Raw genomic sequence first — 19,793 nt, 5'->3', positions numbered from 1 at the left:
GCTGTGCAGACTTTGAAACACAGTCAGCCAACCTATTCTGCCTCCTTAGTTATCCAAGAAACAGCCTGAAGAGAAAGGGTGGCTGGAAAAGAAAGTCTCCTGATTACAAACCTGACACTGTAGAACTTGCTTCTCAAACAGTGGTTGGCTGCAATGGCAAGCCACATCTGCCTGGTTAAGATGGAAAGGCTAGCAAGGTCCTGTCAGTTCTTTCCAAGGGCTCATGGAATATTAGGTCCTTTCTGGAGAAAGTGAGTAGGAAACTGCTTTCTCCAAAGGGTGACTTTTGATTCTGTTAGTGTGACTGTGTGCTACCAGAACCACCAATAAGGAAATCTGACTGGGTTAAACATAGAACCAGGGCCCTTATAAAGCACTCTGTAAACCAGTGTTTCTCAACCTTAGCAACTTTAAGATAAGTGGACTTCAACTCCCAGAATTCTGGGAGTCGGAGTCCACATATCTTAAAGTTGCTAAGGTTGAGAAACACTGCTGTAAACTAAGAAGGGCTACAGAAATTATTTCTAAAAACTACATGGCCAATTCTTTGATATTATCTTTAGTATGTAAAGTGTCTTTAATAAAGAGTCATATCATTCTATGAGTAGGCAGCATACAAACATTTGTAATAAATAAATGAAGGTCCATGAAAGGGATTACGCGGTGGATGAGCACTCAGTAACTCCCATTAAGCTTTATCAGATAATTAGAAGGAAGGCAATTTAAAGCAAAAGGAAGAACAAACCACATTCTAAACCTCTTTCTTTGACACTGGGGTGGTATGCTTTCTCCCCTAACACAAATAGATATTCTTCCTTGTTATGGTGAAAGCTAAGAACCTCTACCTACGAAATTGCGTCACCACTGAGTGACTCAGCCTCTACTGATAATGCTGTTCTAGGTGTAAGTCTGATTCCAGGTTTGAAGAGACATCTGATAAGGAGTCCTCTAGTCTTACCCTTTCTATAGGCTATGTTGAGGGCATGACTGAAATCTGTGCCAGATGGTATTAACAAATTTAGAAGTGGAAACTATGGGAACTGGTAGAAAAAAACTAGCTGTTTCCAAAAAAAAAAAAAGTACTCTGAAAACAAGCTGGCTGTGCTTCTTTATTCCTTTAAACCCTGAGCATCCTTTTCAGGTACACATTAAGAGTAGATAAGCTATTCCCAGTAACACATACTCAGCAATGTGCAACATCCAAGGCTATTTCAGCTCCTCCAGGAAACAATATTTCACAAGGAATATTAAGTCTGCTTAATGAGTAGAAAGGCTATTTGGCCCATCACAAAGAACCAAGTTGTTTGGATTAAGAGTCATCCTATTTAGTCTTGGCCAAGAGACAAGGAAAAGTCACCTTGGGGTTTGAGCAGACACTGCCTGAAGGACAGGTACAAATAACAACATGTTTAATACTTCTGAACTGAAAGAAGATGGAGTGAGTCAAGACACCCAAGCAAATATTGAAGGCTGCAGTCCTCTTGCTTTCAACCTGTAAACAATACAGAATCCAGCAGGACTTCATTTTGAGTAAACCTGCAAGAGATTAGGTTGTTCAGTCGATGGCCACCAGAAAAAAAGACCAGGGAGAAGTTGGCTAAAAAAACCCAGTTGTCCCATATCCTATTTTACAGTGGGTTAGCTTCTTGGCTAGTAGGATTTGGCTAAAATTAAAAGCAGTCAGGTGTGGTCCAGTGGTTTTCACTAATGGTGTCCATCATAATGCAAACAATGCATTGAACTCCTGTTGTCCAAGTGTCACTCAGCCTGCTAAAGATGAGAGACAGCATGGTATAGTAGTTAAGGTACTGGATTACAAATGAGATGCAGGTTCTAGTCCTTCCTTAAGCATGGAGGCAGCTGTGTGACCTTGGGGCCAGTCACTCCCTCTCAGTCCTAATCAGCATCAGATCTGCAACAAGCTGGCTGATAAACACCCCCCCCCCAATTGTATCACTCATTGATAGCTTTGCTATAAGAACTATACAAATGTAATACAAACACAAGTAAATTCTGCAACCATGTGGGACAAGAGCTAAGAAAAACAACCTGGTTTGCTAAAATGTGGTTTATTTTTATTTATTTATACATCACATTTATATAGCTGCCCATCTCACAAAGCAACTCTGGGTGGTTTAGTCTGTTGTGTTGAAATTTGAAAGAGCAGATCTGTAGTAATATGCATTAACATAGTAAACATTCATCTTGATTTCCTCTCTTTCATTTCTTTGTTCTGCTTTTAGAAAATGAAAAAACAAAGTGCCTGTTAATTTATCCCAACATTCAGTGATTCCCAAAGGCAAAATGAAAAACTGATTGCAGGCAAAGGCGCTGGCCACTGTATTCTGCAAGGTCCTTAACTGGAATCTCACATTTTTGGTCAAATCCCCTGGGTCCCCCTAACATTCATGCCATCTCTTGCCAATGATGGATGAATACTGGGGGCTTCAGTTGTTGCCTAAAGGGCTAGCAGTGGTGGAATTGCCCAAGCTTTCTCTGCCTCAGGGCCATACCTGCTACCTAAAGAAGTCCTCAAAGGAACAGACTTTTTAAAGCCAGGGGCAGGAATCTAATTTGATTGGGGCCAAGATTAGTGGGGCCTGGTGGCAGTAGAGGATGCCACTCAGTTATCTGAATAAAGAGCCCAGCTGTGGAACTTGCTGAACATTAGGAGGACTGGTTCCTTGGTTCAATCCTCCCTTTGGATTGCTCCTTTTGGTTTCAAACATTCAAGTCAAATTCCAAGATCTGGAAAGTGTAGGACCAACATCTTCAGAACACAGACGTGCCTGATGCCTCCCTGCAATTACTTCTGCATCTCTTCTTATGACCTTCCATCCTGTGGGATCAATAACAGTTCCCTTCTCTCTTCCTCCTAAGAGCTCAGAGTCTTTCACAGCTTTGAAAGCCAGAAATCTATGCCTGCACAACAGATCAATACCGTCATGGATATGTGCACAGAATACCAGCCAGACTGAGCGGTAACAAAGTCACAGGGGTGGGAGGCATGGAGGAAGATCTTTGAAGGTTGTCTGCCACTCAGGATGTTAAAAAAAAAAAAAAACTTACATCCCCCACAGCATGATGGCCAAGAACAAAACTTGTGTGAATCTGCAGTTTCCTTTACATTAGGACGGAAGATTGATTGCAAGGCTTGATTTCACAAGTAGCAGTCATTGCCAGTTTCAAAAGAGATGCATGATTTCTATGAGGGGCAGGTGGTAGGATGCAGCTGTTGAATAATCACACACACATACTCACCCAAAAAAGCCCTCATCAATAGTCAATTGGGTGAAGTGAAACATTGGGAGCAGGGAAAATACTGGTAATGACACAGTTGAAAAGAAACATAAACAGAGGGGATTGAAACTGCCTGAGGAATCAAGCAAATTTCATCTTCAATTCTATTTGAAACATTAAAATGGCGTAGTTTCAGAATGGGAGACGATATTCACTGGGAAAACTAATATCATTCTCACAAACTTATCTGACTGCTGAATGGCTTGATTTTTATTTGTATTTTTTAATGTTCTGTATCTCTTCTTTTTGTGCATACAAAAAGCAGAATATATCAAACCAGAGGCTCAGACAAACCAAAAGCAACAGAACAGGCATATATAGGGATGCCTAATTTGTGACTGAGAAGTTCAAATCTTTCTTGGTTTGGCAAGTCTGTTGGTCTCTCCATGTCTACATTTGTAGCAATTCAGGAGAAGCCTCTTGCCCACATCCTCACAGGGTCATGGGGTGTCTGCAGCCCTTCTGCAGCTAAGCCCCGTGAGAAAAGCCCCCTTCATTTTCTTTCCCAGCTGAAAATGAGATGGGTACATTTTTGGCCCATCTCTTATCTGTTGAGTTTGTGGTCCACTGCAGTCTTTGAAAAGTTAATGGAGCTGTCCTATTGGCCCTTTTTCTCATTTCTTTGAGCTGCCTCACATTCTGCATAGTTTCAACAACAGATCTACTCTCCCTATCACATTGTCAGCTCCTATTCCTATTGATTCTTAGGAGATAAATTTGCCTTCCCTTTAAGCAAGGAACGCTGAGGATATGAATAAATATTTGCTTTCTCCAATTCTTTCGCAGCTTGTCTTTGAATTTTATTAAACAGCTATAAATCACCTGGGAGATCAAACCAGAGGTCTATTTAGTCAGGAATTTTATTTCCACATCTAGAAGAAGGAAGAAGTAGGCCTGCTTTATGCTTATTGCTTGTCCTAAACACCTCAAAACATACTGCTTCAGCATTTGTAATTACCATCTGAATACCATTGCTCTAACAGCTTTTGACAAATCTCTCCCCCTAAACTGATGCTTGGAACAGCTTATAAGCCTGCCTGCCTGCCTACCTACCTACCTAAAAGCCATTTAACTGAAGTGTCATTGTTACATTTTTGGTAATAATAGGGGTCTCTCTCATAGGGGTGAAGGAGGATTATATATGAACCGACTCTTTCTCCTAAGGCTTGGCGTGGCCTGCCCACTCATCACCAGTTCTTATCCTACAGGGTTTTTCTATCCACTGGAATAAAATTTTAAGCTGCAGGTACCAATTTCGGGTCAGTATTGCTTGCCTGGGAGCTTGTTTGTGTTCTTTTCTACAATGTCTGGTTCAACATGCATACTGATACAGAGACTGAAGTCAAGGCTCTCCTCCCATTGAACAAACATTGGTCTGACATTCTCGCTGATCAGATCATCATCTCTATGTATGGAGAGCCAGAAGGTCTTGCAGTTCTAGTGAATTTCTGAACTTCACAGCATTTTATGAAGGTTTGGGAATGGTGTAACACATAAAAAGTAGCACTTCCACTAGACAATTAACAGAAATGTTGTAAGTTTAATATTACACATTTAGATATATCTTCCACAAAACAAAAATCTGAAAAACATCAAGATGTACATTTAGTTTTCATCAGTAAAAAGTAATATAACATTTAATCAAGGATATTTGTATATGTATGCCAGAACACAAGTACATTTTGTTTTTGTTTTTTTAAAAATGTAGATATTGCCTATAAACTGTGCTTTTTAAATCCATTTAACCTTTTAATAACTCAGGCTTCTATTCTTACCAATCCATTGCTCAGCTGCACTATGCTTCAATATTTAGCAAGTCTTTAAAAAAAACTTGAATGAGAAGAGGTTGAATCCATATATGGTCTGCTTAGACCATTCTGCATGGGAGTCAATAGAAGCGCGAAGGATGTTTGAGTAAAATCCTTTGTAGGCATTCAACATCCCCCTTACTCTCACTCTGAGTTGAGGAAAGCACCATATAGAGATTTACATGGGAACCAATATTTATTTAATATACTCCAGCCTTCGATATACTGTTGTACCCTTCATAGTGTATATACAGAGTACACAGTACATTGGGAGATCTGTTTCCAAAGTATTCTGGATATCTGATCTTGAAAAAAGTGTGTGAAATCGAAAGCCTTTTTGGCACAGACATAAATATGATACCTAAAGCATACCTCTACCCAGGCTCCCCCAAATGACAGAAGTAGTTGTACAGCATAATCTTATGCAGGTGTTCTCAGGAACAGATCTTAAGGAGCTGGAAGATTGGGACTTATTCCTAAGTATGTAGAGAATTGCTGCCGTAAGGAGCAGCAAAGGGGTTTATAAGGAACTGTAGAATTTAGGCACAAAGGTGAGCTCAACATCTCTTTTTGGTATGGTCAGGGCTGGGTTTTTTGTCATGCTAAGAGATTCACACAGAGTTTACACCTAGTAGAATACAGTGTCTTACTCTTAGGCTGTTTACCTGGGAACCAGATAGGACAGCTCCTTTGAACCCCACAAAAGGAGGAGGAGGGCTGAGATACATTTGCCTGACAAACCTGTCTCTAGAATAAGAGTAGCATGGCAAGATGGCAATGCCAGTTCTCTGAGAAGGCCATTAACTATTTTTCTGCTGTTCACTGTAGCTGGTATGCAGTCTCATTAAGCCCCAAGAACTATTTTAATATAGTTTGCAATTCTGGAAATCTCCTAAGACCTCCATGGTGCTCTCTCTGCCTGCCTTTAAATTTTTTGCTCAAAACTCTTTTGCAAAACTTTTAAGTCTTGAGTGCTCCTCCAATCAACTGAATGGAAACATAAAAAGTATTTTTTTAATTGTTCATTCTTTTCGATCTCTATAGTGATTAAATTGAGACTGAAGACGCTTTGTGGGAAGAATCTGCAGTTTGTCTATTACAAATCCCATGTAAACCGACGGTAACATATAAAGATGAATCTCCTTCAAGTTGAATTCCTGTTGGTAACACAAAAACATCCAAATACTCTTGGCAATAGTACTAAAATCAGTTTACCAACTCCTCCTTCCTAAATGGTTTTTTCAAGTTTCTAGTTTGACCCACAGCCCTGGAATTTCCTGGGGTTACAAGAACTATCTGGAATCAATCCTGCTTAGTTTTCTGAGATCAACCAAAGTCAGCTAGATGGTTCCATACAGTTTAAACAAGTACTGGTATTCCCCTGTTTAAGAACGAGTTCCATTCCCAAAGTCTGTCCTTAAGTCAAATTTGTAAGTAAGCTAGAACAGTATGTAGGTAGTCTTGTGTAATGAACTCAAACCATTGTGTATTTAACTCGGATTTTGCTACAATAGGCTCCGTTCTTAACTATGGGTCATCCTTAAACCAGGAGTTCTTAACCCAGGGACTACCTGTACAGGTTTTTCCCCATGCTTTTAGGTAACTCAATTGCCTGGCAATCTCTTCCAAAATTTCCATCTCTGCCTCTCCTCCCTTTTATTTCTTCTCTCCTGCATTCAGCAGCATCATTCTATGGGTCAAACTGGGCAAGATGGCAAATGAGATGTCAAAATGCAAATTCCACCCTTTTTGTAGGTGTGTGTCTAATGTCAATGCAAGTACAAGCAGGGTGGGGCTTGCACTGCAATACCACAATCACCACATTGCTCATTTTGAACCTTCCCCCCAACAGATACCACTGCTTACATTTATCTTTCCTGATAAAGAAAGGGCCAGTTTCTGCCCTAGCACAGAATTTAAGGTAACTTCTGTTCCTGGATCAAGTTACTTTGTAGGAACTTCGAAGCCAAAGTCATTTCACTGGCTACATTCCAACACTGTGTTTGTCCACACTTGAAGATGTGTGGACTTCAAGTGTTTGTCCACATTTGACAAGTGTGGACTTCAAGTGTTTGTCCAAGTGTGGACTTCAAGTGTTTGTTCACACTTGAAGATGCGTGGATTTCAACTCCCAGAATTCCCCAGTCTTCAGAATTGAAGTCCACATATCTTCAAGTTGCCAAGATTGAGAAATAATGCACTAAAGCCATAAATGATTGTTTACAAACCTTAGCTGTTTGGCTTTCTACAACACACTAAAGCCAAAATTAGTGTGATACATAGGCATTGTGTATGGCCTCAGGAATTGCAGACCCACGTGCATGGCAAAATTATTGAGAGATGCATGTGAAGGATCTTATTGCAGGCCTGTCTGCTTTTACACAGATCCATCACTGAATGAAAAGGTGTGCTTTTGGCATTACAAATTAACAGGGCTTCAGAATGTGTTCCAACAGAAGCCCTCTTCATTATTTGTTGCATCCACCCTGGCTTTGGCACTCTCTCTAGTGAATCTGGCAAGCAAATAAAACAGGAGGTCTACCGAAATGGGTTACACGAGCTGTTTCCGTGAGATGGATGCCAAACAGGAACCTTCTCATGCAACCTTTTGAACAATGCAGGAAAAGAAAAGCTGCCTTAACATGTTGTATCTGCTGTTGTTAACAGTGGGTTTCTTTGCTGTTTTGGGATACATTATTATTTCCTATTTAATACAGTGAATCACAGATTATTCACAGCCTATGGGCCCTTGGTAATTTCTGAGGAAAAAAATGCAGCCTATAACTTTTTGGCATGCAACCTGAGAAGGGAGTCATGTTGGTGAAATGTCCTCTCTGACCCCTAGCATGCTGTGGTAGCAAATTTTTTTTTTTCTACTGAAGAAACAGATGTTTAAAAAGAAAAATAGATGAGCAGCGTGTAGTGCTAGACTAATGATCTCATCTGCATAATCAAGAAAACTTGATCTCTCTTCTCCCAGAAGTTAAAAAAAGAAAAAAAACCAAGCAAATCTTTGGACCCTCAGGAAAAAAAGAGTATTGAAAACTACTTCAAAGCAATGAGAAGTAGAAATACATCCATGGATGACTAGATATTAGAGATGTTAGAAATCTTAGGTAATTGATTATATGAATTTCAGCCAATAAAATCTGCATATGTTTCCATGTAAGGAAAAGAATAATTCTGAAGCAAAGAAGCATTCTTAATGTTTAGATAATAAAAGTATAATCCACAGTATAAATTGTCTTTCAAAAGGGATTCCTCCGTTCTCATACATGGTGATGCAGTTTTTCAACCAACCTGTTTTAATTTTTGTTCTTGTTGTTAGAGAAACCAGCTAATGATATATCTCTTTATAAAATGTTGGAGCAAAAACTTAACAGGGACATTCCTTTAGAAAGGTCATCACTTAGTTGCATTGTATATACTTTTCAAGGAGAAGGTCCTGCGCTCAATCTCTAGCACTTTAGAAGAGAGTTTTGAGACTGGAGAAGGCGGCTTCACGTACACACAACAGCCCATTTTGGTTGTTTTCAACATGATGCCTAAGGGGCTCCAGTGTACCCACAGACACTTTACTTCCTTTGGCATCTCCCAGGCTCCCTGCCCCATTTGACCTTTTTTTACATTTAAGAACAAATATTTTATTTAAAATATGGGAACAATATCAAATATATTAAAATAAAAATATGGGGAAAATATGAAAAGATACACTATAAAACCAAGTGCCGGCCTCCAGCATAATTTTTATTTTGTAGAATGCCTCTGAGATTCCAATGGACCCTGTAAGTATTCTTAGAATATAGAAAGAATAAGCAGCTGCAAACCCATGCAGCAGAAAGTGTGCCAATCTGATCCTCAAAAGGATGCAGATAAGGAGGACACTAAAGGGTGTCCTGCAGGATGGGATGCCTAGAAGAATAGACAGGCAGTATTATGGTAAATTGGTGTTCTGTAACATGTTTTACCCCCCATGGTGGTAATATTGTAAATAAGGGATCCCCTATCACCAACACATATTATAAATGTACTCTCTGGCCCATTTCTCAGACAGCTTTGAGGTTCATTTTCAAGTTATTTAGAATGTGTTTCTCAAAACTTTCCATATAATTGTTAGCCAAGAAACATCTACATGCTGCAGAGGATCCTATGTAGCCTTCCAGAGAAGTCAATTATCAGGAGAGGTCACTGGTCAGAAGTTGCCTGAGCACATCACAGAGTCTCTCCTGGGATTCAGCATAACAAAGGAAGGTATCTTTTTTTTACCACTGCCTATCTTCTCTCCAAAGACCTTCTGAAAGCTCCATATTTTCCTAAAATCAGCCTTTCCCAACCAGATGTCTTCCAGGTTAAGATCATCAGAATTAAAGTTCCACACATTTAGATGGCACCAGATTAGGGAAAACTGTTATCAGTACTGCAGGCATCCATCTCTTAATTTCTTTTAGAGTGCTTATACAACTAGGACTGCTAAGGAGATCCATGGCTCCCATGATGATAACTATAATTATGCATACATGCCTATGGAGGAACTAATGTAAAACACAAGTGTTTGGCTGTTTCTAAGTGAAAAGAACATTATATATTAAAAGGCATAGATGGAGCCCAGATCCACATGTTGTTTCCTTGCTGTCATGGAAAGCTTAGAAGACACACCAGCCAGCAGCCAGGTTAGATACAGCTATCTTCCTCCAGAAAGAGCCAAATAAATGCAGGACACTCAACACTCTGAGCCATCTAATGATTAAGTTACATAATGATATTATACACGTCTGCTATATTCTGGATACATGTTTACAAGATTCACATTAAGCCTTTTGGAAGTCTATATTTGTAAACAGAAAATTTTAAGTGACCATTTGTCAAGAATCAAATTTACCTTATTTATTGCAGTCAGAGAATTAGGGCTGAGCCAAATATTCTTAAGTGAATATTTCTGGTGTGAAAAAGTGGGATAGGGCCCCAAAGCATCCCAGAAAACTGTCCAAATCTACCAATTTCATGAACACTATTTCATGATCACTATTTGCAGCCTTTTCTCACAACAATGGCACATACCTTGGCTTACCCAACCAAATTTGGCTCTACAGTGACCTGGGCCAAGAGCAAACGAAGTCTCATCATCAGTGAAGACACCAGGATGATATTGAACACTCAATCTCAATTCTTGATTGGCAAAGAGAAAGCATAAAGTTCTAACCCAATTTGCCTACCTGTTACTTCAAGCAATTTCCCGTAACTAAAAATCAAAGGACAATAACTTAACAAAACAATTGCATTAGTAAAGAGCATTAGAGGTCCAGTTGTAATAGAAACCAATGGTCTTTATATGTCAAATGCTGGGAAGATAAATGCCCTGCACATATGCTATTGGAACTACTGAGGTTTCCATTAGGACTCCAGGAGCATATGCCACCTACACACTTGCTGTGTTTTAGATTCTTTCATCTCCTGCCAATGACTTAACTCTTCTTCTCCACTACTGTTCTGACCCATAGAAAGCCAGCCAATCATCTCCTTGCGCTTTATGCTGCGGCGATTGTAAATGGAGATCATCAGTGTGACATCAGAGAGCTGGAACAAGGCAACCTGGAAGATGAACGTCTCTTTGTAGATTGGATTTGGCTGTCCTCGTCGGACAGATGTCTTGCAACGAGACATTTCTTGACCAACTGAGTTCAGAAGGCAGAGTTTCCCATAAGTATCTGCAGGCAACATCAAAATTATAACAATATTATTGGAAAGAAAGTACGCCTGCTTGTTTCTCTTTCTAATCTGTCACACAGATAAGCCACCAGTTTGCTTAAAGCATATTGCGTTAGCTGATTGAAATCATGGCATAATACAAAAGGCAAATAAATCAACCATTAATGTTTAGGAATATGCAACAATGTTCCTACAAGCTTATCCTAGGATGTCCTCTATAACATGCAGCCGGTAGACTTTTCATTGCACCATATGGCTCTTTTTCTTTATGGATGATTTTTTTTTTTTTTGGTATTGTGCTCTGCTGAACAGAAGGCATGAAATTTCATCTCAGGTATGAACAGACAGGCACAGTTTAAAAGCAGGGACATCCTGCTTCTCCTCAAACAGTTCCATCCTCTCTCATTACTTATTGCGTGCTTTTAGGTAGGTAGGTAGGCAGACAGAACAAGAATCATGACTTTTCATCTGTACTTTAAGGTGTATATGCCTGCATAGTTCTGTGTATACACGTGTGAGAAAGAAATGGAGCCATCTAGGAAAAAAAAAAGAATTTCATCTATGTTCAGAGTTACAATTTATGTTTATGTAGTAAATCCCCTTATACTAGCCCTTTGGGCAGCCCCTCATAGCACCATCAAACTTCAGTGACCAATCACCCAACAATGGCACTATTTTTTAGAGGCTGTGTTGTGCTTTTGGTTGGTTAGGAAAACTTCCAAAAGAATTTGTGCTCCTCAATTGCTTAACCTTTCAAACCACAAAACACATGGAAGGGGGAGTAGCCATCTCGCCCTCTCCAAATGAAGCCCTGTGATGACTTGAGCAATCTTCTGCTCGGATTTTAAAAATACGTATGGTACCTTTCACCTTTCAGTTCCAATGCAGTATACAGGGAATTAACACCCGAGGTAAACGCATACATTCATCATACACAAGAGATAAAATGTTAGCTGTTTATATTTTTAATCACGCACAGCACATACTGTATGAACCGTTTTCTGGGGGCTTTTCCTGAAGGGCAGCATAAAATTACTGGAAATAAAGAAATCCAAAAATATAAGTACCTACAGAAATATAGCTATAAATTACAGCAAAGGCACTTTATGCTGAGTAAAAGCCAAGATAGTATACTGGTTAAGGACTGGAGAAACCCAAGTTCAAGTCTACCATCAGCCATGGAAGCTCACTGGATGTCTTTGGAACAGTCCCTTACTCTCATCTCTTAGCACAGCTCTCCTTTTTACAGGGTTGTTATTCTGGGAAAAACTGGCAGAGTGAGTGCTATCACTGAGCTCCAGGAGAAAAGTTGGGATGCAAATGAAGTACATAAATAGAACAAATACAGATGTTTTACTGGCCTCTAAATGATAATAGCAGCAGCACCAGGTGAGCTTTCTCAAGGAGAACCTTCCAGAAGCATCGTAGCACAAAAGGGAGTCCCAGTGAGCCAAAGAAGGTAAGCCTGATCTAAAAAAGCCTGGCATCTTCTACTTTCCAGTAGGAAGTTTAACCAAAAATAATGCACTGATCAACTCTATGGAATCTATTCTGTGCAGGACTATTTTATCCATACAAAGAATTAAGCAACAGATGTTCCCTGGCTGGAAATTCCAATTTGAAGAAATATGCTTGCAATACACCATGATGGGGGTTGATCCTCCTCATTGGGAGTGAAGCAGAAATCTTCAGCTGGGGCTCAGCATAACTTGTCACAGGAAAGGCATCCCGAATGGAAATTACCACTGCTTGCTTAGTGAACGCAAGAATTTGGGTCCTCACACTGCTGACTCAGTCAGCTCCTCAGAGCATCACATGGCCCAGCAAAAAGCAAACAGAACAGAACAAGAGCTAAACAGAGGAAATAAAGCAGCCATATATGATGTACTGAGGAAACTGAATTTGCTTTGCAGGGCTGAACCAATAAGTGTTGTTAAATCCATGTCACTATCTCAGTACTTGGGGCAGGGCATTAGTCCTTATTTTCTATGCTCCACCTAGTGCACCAGGAAATCTTATCAGAAAACAAAAAACAACAGTCTGTCCACCACAACTTTACTCCATTCAGAAATATATACTCTCTGTGTTAATCAAACTGGGCAGACACAGAACTCATCGAGTGGTAGGCAACAAGATTCCAGCTGCAAATCTCCTCAAAGTACCAGAATGTAAGATAGTAATTATATCAGGACTCATAACTTACAGCAGACCCTAAAGCTTAGGATTCACCCTTGACAGGATATAGGAACGGTGACAGGTTGATTCCCTGTTGCAGGTTTAAGTCCTGCAACAATATTTATCCTGTAATTTCCATTCGGGATGCCTTCCCTCTGACAACCAAGCAAATTTAGGCCACTGGTCTTCTAGCAAGCTTGTAAGAAGAAACTGCCTTCCTCCAAGCCAACTAAGGGAAGATCCTTCTCAACCAGCACAGTACACTTGCCAATTTTGAACTTCTTTTAGCCTATGGCAACCAGACAAGTAGTTAAACACAAAACTGGACTGAGTTAGACTTTATTCCATGGCAATGCTACAAAATAGTCAAGAAAAGGCCATCATCTAATCCAAAAATCTACTTGTGGCAGGCAGATTTTATTCTGACTTCCAAAAATGTGGACTACTGCCATTATAAAGAAAATTAAAAGTGAGCTCAACTTGGAAGACTGCAAGTCAATCTGATATGGTTCAAACTAGCTTGTTTATCTTTCTGTTGTTCACATTCCAGAAGACAGTTGCTTTACTGTAGTAAACTGGCTGCAATGGAAGTTTGGCTCATTGAATCTCCTACACGTCCAACCTTGGGATGCCTTTGCCAGGTGAAACATGTCTGATAATACCTTCTGCAGTCAAGGGTTACATCTCAATTATATTCTGTTTCTTTCAGAGGTAGCCCCATCCTTAGCCCAAATCAGCACTCCAGATTTGTGTTTTTCACTGCACAAATGTGCTCTTTTGTATATTATTGTTATTATATTTGTGTAGTGGAGGTAATAAGCTGGGGATATCATCATGAGCAAGCAAGGCTCATGATGATATGAAATCTGTTCTTTTCTTCCTGAAGAGTTGTGAAGCCTGGGGCTTGGTTTTATCCCCCTCTTTTGGCAGAAATTTATTTTTTCCCTTAATCAGTGTCTCGTTGCACTGTTAGGCATGCACCTCTTTGTCATCTGTTGTTTGTTTGTTTTTTCACAATTAAGCCAACATTTTTAAAAGAAAGACTTTTTATAGTACATTTCCTTAAACATTAATAAGAATTTAACAATGCAAGAAATCGTCTCATTCTAATCCTATATTGTATACTATTCTGCATTCTTTTGAGGGGAAATAAAATTTAAAAAAATACAAGCTGAGACAAATGCTAGGTTGTGGGGAAACTGAAGTTATACTAAGGAATATAAATCTGCTCCTACATTTATGTGTATTCCTTAGGAAAAGTGAAAGAGGAAAGGTGGGATTGATTGGAGACTAGTTCAAGAAAAAATGGGAAGAAAAAGAGAAACAAATGCATAAAATCCTCATATAGATTAGTAGGATAAAGTCCTTGGTCTTCTCTTTCTCTCAGTCTAAACAATTTCAAAAGACAATTGAGAAGAGACAACTGGGAGACAGAAGTAAAATGTGTGTGGATCCAGTGCAGTAAATTGTGGTTAAAGATGCCTGTACAAGTTGAGCAAAGAAGATTATCTCTTTCAAAATGCTTGAAAAACTAGTGAGCCAACAAACAAACCACCTCAACTTCTCCGACCTCCAGCTGAGCTTCTCCAAAGAAGACAGAAGTCAGATGCCAACCTAATCTATAGCCTGATTTCTGATGTCCTAGGGCAGTCTTTCTCAACCTCAGCAACTTCAAGATGTGTGGACTTCAACTCCCAGAATTCCCCAGCCAGCTGAGGTTGAGAAACACTGTCCTAGAGCCTTCAGCCCAGTAGGAAAAGGTAAGTTGAGGAGTCAGAAAATTCCCACCAGGTCTAATGTAACAACAAATTCTGGTCTAGCTCTTTAGCTGCCTAAACAACTCATCACTCAGAAATATCATAAATACCCTAGAAACCCAGCCCAACCCTACTGAAGCATAAACAGTTTTGAAAGACCTAACTGTCTAGAGCTGGAACCCACATTCCTCAAAGATTCTGTAGTGAAATATCAACAGAGGAACCCAAAAGACAGTAGAGAAGGGGATTTGTGGTTTTGGAAGAATATAGATAACTAGGTCCTGGAAAACCAAAGGACTTCATGCTTACAACAGTAGATGTGTCCTCCTTCCTTTCTGGACCTGAACTGGCCTTGGGGAGCAGAGCAAACACAATCCTAAGTATTTCAAGCCAGAGGGCAGGAAAAAAAAGTATTTGCTTCCGACAAGCAGACAATTTCTATTATTTCCAATTAAACATTTCAGGTTTTTCAGAACCCTCCCCCCAAGCAATCTATTTAGATTCACAAATGGGACATCCCCCCCAAGGTTAGGTTAGGGTCTTTCAAAATGCCTCCCAGTGTTTGTAGGCAGGTGTATTTTTCATATCAAACAACCAAGGCTTTGATAGTCCAAGCTCTACATCCACAAGACCAGGTCAGATTTTTATGTACCTGGTGGTCTGTTAATGGCAAGGTTCCGGAAATGGCTGCCTTTGATCATCTCGACTGACAGCCTGCCTGTTGTAGCATTGTAGGACAGTCCCACCAGCAGTTCTGGGACCCCTCCATGTGACAGAGACTGAGTTGAAGAAGCACTGTCACTGTGAGAGATGGCTGAGAGACTCATTTGGGAGCCTCCACTCTGTGGATGGGGAGAGAGAGAGAAAAGCCAACGTCAAAAAAAGACTGTTAATTAGAAGGAAGGTTCTTCAGTATTATATACAGCATTCCATTTAAAATTCAAAATACAGAATATACATACATGCATACATACATATATATAGTCTATATTTTGAATTTTATACACACACACACACACACACACACAGCGGTAAAATTGAAAATACAGAAGACTAGCCAGGTTATTCTATTGCAGCTGTGACAAGCGTGTCTTGCATGAACTTAAGAAACAGGGAAAAATGGCAGCATGAGCTTTCACAGGTAAACACCTCCATTCTCAGATGCCTTCTACCGGGTTGTTCATTTAGCTGGTGAGGTGCACACATTACCTTATTACACCATAATGCTTGTTTTGTAAATTGCAATAGCTGGATTCACACAACATGCCAGACCACAAAAAGCAAACTACATGATGGCTTAGCGTGAGGTGTGAAGCAGTCCAGTACAAATCAGTTTCCTACATCTTCTTATCTGCTCTTTGACCTTTTGAACTAGAAAGGCCAAGCAGATAACATTATGGTGGATCAGTGTTTTGTAGCCGGTTCTGTTTGCCTTAGGAACCATGCAGTTCCCCAGAGCCACCTTGTGAATTTGCCCCCAACATGTTCTCAACATTCATAATATGCCTCCAAAGAGTGGAGTTCCCTAAGCTAGGGTGCCGGTATGGAACTTGTAAAGTGTGTGGAAGGGGGAAGAGAATGGAATATTTTGGAGAAGTGCTGGCTGATTGACTAGAACAGCAAATAAGAATATTCACATTGCAATATTTTGTTGTAGGTTCCATTTACTGAAGAGAAGAATTGATAACGCACTGAATTGTACCGGGGCGGGGAGGGGAGGGTCATACTATTTCATAACTGATCTTGATTTTTGCAAGTAGTCTTCAGAGCATTTTTTTTTAACTGTCATCACCTAAATGGATTATGCAGTGCATTTATTTTCCTTGGTGGAATACGATTCAAATTCTTAATGAAACTTTATTTTTTTGAATGGCTTTTAAGTCCTCACTGGCTTCCTTAAAATATTATCTCACTCACCATGTACCTTTGGGAAATTAAGATCCACTGAAGCAATCTCATTAAAATTGAGTCTTGCAGTGTCCATACAGGGAAATGTTCTACTAGCATACAGAATTATTTAATTATTCCACCACTTAGTCACATGCACCACGGGATGTTGAAGATGATTCCCTTCTTGATGCAGTGGGTAGGTAAAGGTCCAAGGGGGAAAAGATATTTGCTTGTACCTGGAAACCAGCTTATTTGAAAGTCTAAATGTTCAAGAGGCATCTTTGACTCAAGTAAAGGGGAAGATAAACCTGAATTTAAGATGACCCGCAAAAAAAAAAGATTAGATAACATATATTTTGGTTTTAATATTTTTACTGTAAATAGATGTTGTTTTATTTTTTGGCTGTGAGCTGCCCAGAATTTGGTACAAGATGGGCAGCTATATAAATGTTTTAAATATATGAATGCATGAATGAATAAATGAATGAATACATACATACATACATTCCTTAGATTAAGTATTCCTAGTTAATCTAAGATGATCCTTCATTTATTTGGGGGAAAAGGTCCTCTGTTTGGATAAAATGAATATTTAGTGGAAAAGCAAAGATGCTCTGGGCTAGTTGTGTTCTAAACTACTTCCTCTTCTAGAGGAATATTTACTTCTGGAAAGAGATGAACACTGCTAGAATTCAATTTTGCACTTACCGATTCAAGGCCTCTGCTTTTCTCTGTTTATGTTTCTGATGTCAACCATTTACAATTACTATACTTAAATAAGCACTGATTTCCTTTTGCTTTTTAATTTAAATATTTCTCAGCAATCTTATCAAAGTAACTATTGCAGAAAAGGTTATCTATCTTACTTGGCCTCATTTGACACCTAATAAGAGCTCTTTCACTGATCTTAAAGTCTGGGCAGTTGTATAAAAGTGAAGTTCTAAATTCAAGTCACTTCTCTCTCTGATACTGTTATTATTTCAGTTAAAATGCTTCATCCTCCTCCTCTCAATCTCATCTGCCAAAGATCAACTTCTCATCTCTCCTCATAAGCCATCTTCTCAAGTTTCCTTATTGAGTAATAAGATTTTCATCCACCTATTTGAACTGGCTTATGGACGTGAATTTTATCTTTGATTCCTTTTTCCTTGATTCAGTGTATCATCTGCACCCAAAGAAGATGTACCCTGTTACATTGCTCTTCACATTACAAAAATATAGCCCTTCCTCTTTGCCATCTCAGCAAAATCTCTCACACATGACACCCTGACCATAGAATCTTCCCTCTCTGTTCTTCATCTCACTTTGGACCTCATGCCAAAATCATTCACTTTTTTCATCCTCTTACTATGTTTTGCCTATCCTGAAAACCTTCAGTTGGCTTCCTTACCACACCCAGCTCCAGTATACATTCTTTGTCCTTATTCCAAAATATTTCTTGGTCTTGCCCCACCTTCCCTCTTTATCCCTACATATCCAAATACATCTATAGTATAATCTTTGTTCCCTTAATGCAATATATTTCCATTTAGAAAGTCCAGCTTTCCCTCTTTCCACCTTCATGCATATCTGCCTCTAAATATCTGAATCATGGCTTCACTCTTTCTTTGTTCAAGATTTTCCTCAATACCCACTTTTTCTATGAAGCCTTTGGCACAGCCCCATGGCTCCATACCAGCCAGCATGTAAGCCTAAGCATTCATTTTACTATTGCAGGTTAGGCAATCTGATGCCTCTAGATGTTTTGGATTTCAAATGTTTTGTAGGGAAGTCTAAAACATCTGGAGGGCACTAGGTTCCTTACTCTTGCACTATTTATAACATTTCTGATTCAAATTCTTGAAAACTATTTTACAGATCAGTCTTGACTATGCAGTTTTCCTTTTCTTGGCTGTAAACTCTCCTCCTTCATCCCAGAGAAAAGAAATGTAACAAGAACTTTAGCAGTCTGCCCCCAATTTAATTGTACTTACACATAAGTTGCTCCTTGGTTCCAGAACCAGCGTAGTCTTCATTTCCCCCTCTTGACTGAGGTGGCTGAGATAAAACAACTGCTCCCCCATCATCCTCTCCTTCATCATTTTGCGCACAGAATAGAGGCGGAACCGAAGGGCATAGTTGCTCAGCTCTTCAGGTGCCAACTTAGTGAAGGTCACTTTGTCCTTGAACACTGGATTGGGGCCTTTCTGGACACTTGTCTTTCCTCGTTGTTTCTTGCTGGGCATCAGGACTGTGTGCACCTGCCAGGTACTTGCTCCACTGCGGTCCTTGTCTGGGATATCCTTAGCTTCAAGAATAGTCACCACCAGCTTCTGGCTCGATGGTTTGTAATCAAAGATGACATCTAAGTCACCACATCTTGAAATTGGCTCATAGGTACTAGTATGAGCTGGAAGGGCACTTGCTCCTTCATGTTCCTTTAACAGGAAAAATACAAAATTTGAATTAAAAAAAACCCTGTTACTTACTAACAGATAGTAAATAAATAATAATTGCAGTTCAGTGGTTCTAGGGTGTTGACTAATTGCCAACCAGAAATGGAAAAGAACAACAACATGTTGATTTGGAAGAAAATGGAAGTCTTTTTGGTAGTGGAGAAAATAGAGAAAAGGAAACAAGGTCTAGGAATTCAAAAAGAATAATAGATGATGGACAGGAGAACATACCACGACCTGGAAAGCAGAGAAGAATGGATAAGAATCAGGAACTTCAGAGAAATACGGTTGGATGATCATTTGTGAAAGACGGGAGGCCAAATAGAATGGCAGGGGGAAATCCCCCACTGGGCACATATTAAGATCAGAGGATTGAGTAAGGAGGAGAAGTTCAGATCTAAGAAGAAAGCCCTTCATTATTGAAAAATGTGAAAGATATGTAAGTATTAAGATTGACAAAAAGATATGGAGACATAAATGCTTGAATACCATTTATTATCTGTACAAAAAGAAATGCATTAGTGGGTTCATACTTGCAATCTTCATTTTTCTTACAAGGTTCTTGTTCTTCAAAGGACTATCCCATGTCATAAAAAGAATACTCCACTTATGTCTTCATCCCTCATGAGGACATAAACATATTTTTTAGTCTTACCTGTGCATTAAATCTAACCCTTGTCATGCCTAAAGATGACATCAAATCACACAAAATGTTTTATTTC

General features: G+C 39.5%; 1 protein-coding gene across 3 annotated transcripts in view; it reads right to left on the bottom strand.

Annotated features, from left to right (window-relative positions):
* Window positions 1-4,869: 4,869 nt before the first annotated feature.
* Window positions 4,870-19,793, bottom strand: part of SYT16 (synaptotagmin 16) — a 49,063-nt gene continuing 34,139 nt past the window's right edge. For all 3 annotated transcript variants that reach the window (XM_025166046.2, XM_025166047.2, XM_088149738.1), the window contains 3 exons: window positions 18,610-19,053; window positions 15,399-15,588; window positions 4,870-10,813 (listed from right to left, as the gene is read on the bottom strand). In XM_025166046.2, coding sequence (XP_025021814.1) covers window positions 10,500-10,813; window positions 15,399-15,588; window positions 18,610-19,053 — 948 coding nt within the window. In that variant the 3' untranslated portion in view covers window positions 4,870-10,499. The remainder of the gene's footprint in view (window positions 10,814-15,398; window positions 15,589-18,609; window positions 19,054-19,793) is intronic.

Source organism: Python bivittatus, unplaced genomic scaffold, assembly GCF_059951505.1.
Source record: "Python bivittatus isolate LINGU-HERP-01145 unplaced genomic scaffold, Pbiv_v1 ctg000580_np1212, whole genome shotgun sequence".
NCBI classification, from domain to species: Eukaryota; Metazoa; Chordata; class Lepidosauria; order Squamata; family Pythonidae; genus Python; species Python bivittatus.
The sequence above is the reverse complement of the archived record's forward strand: the minus strand, read 5'-3'. Positions and strand labels throughout refer to the sequence as shown.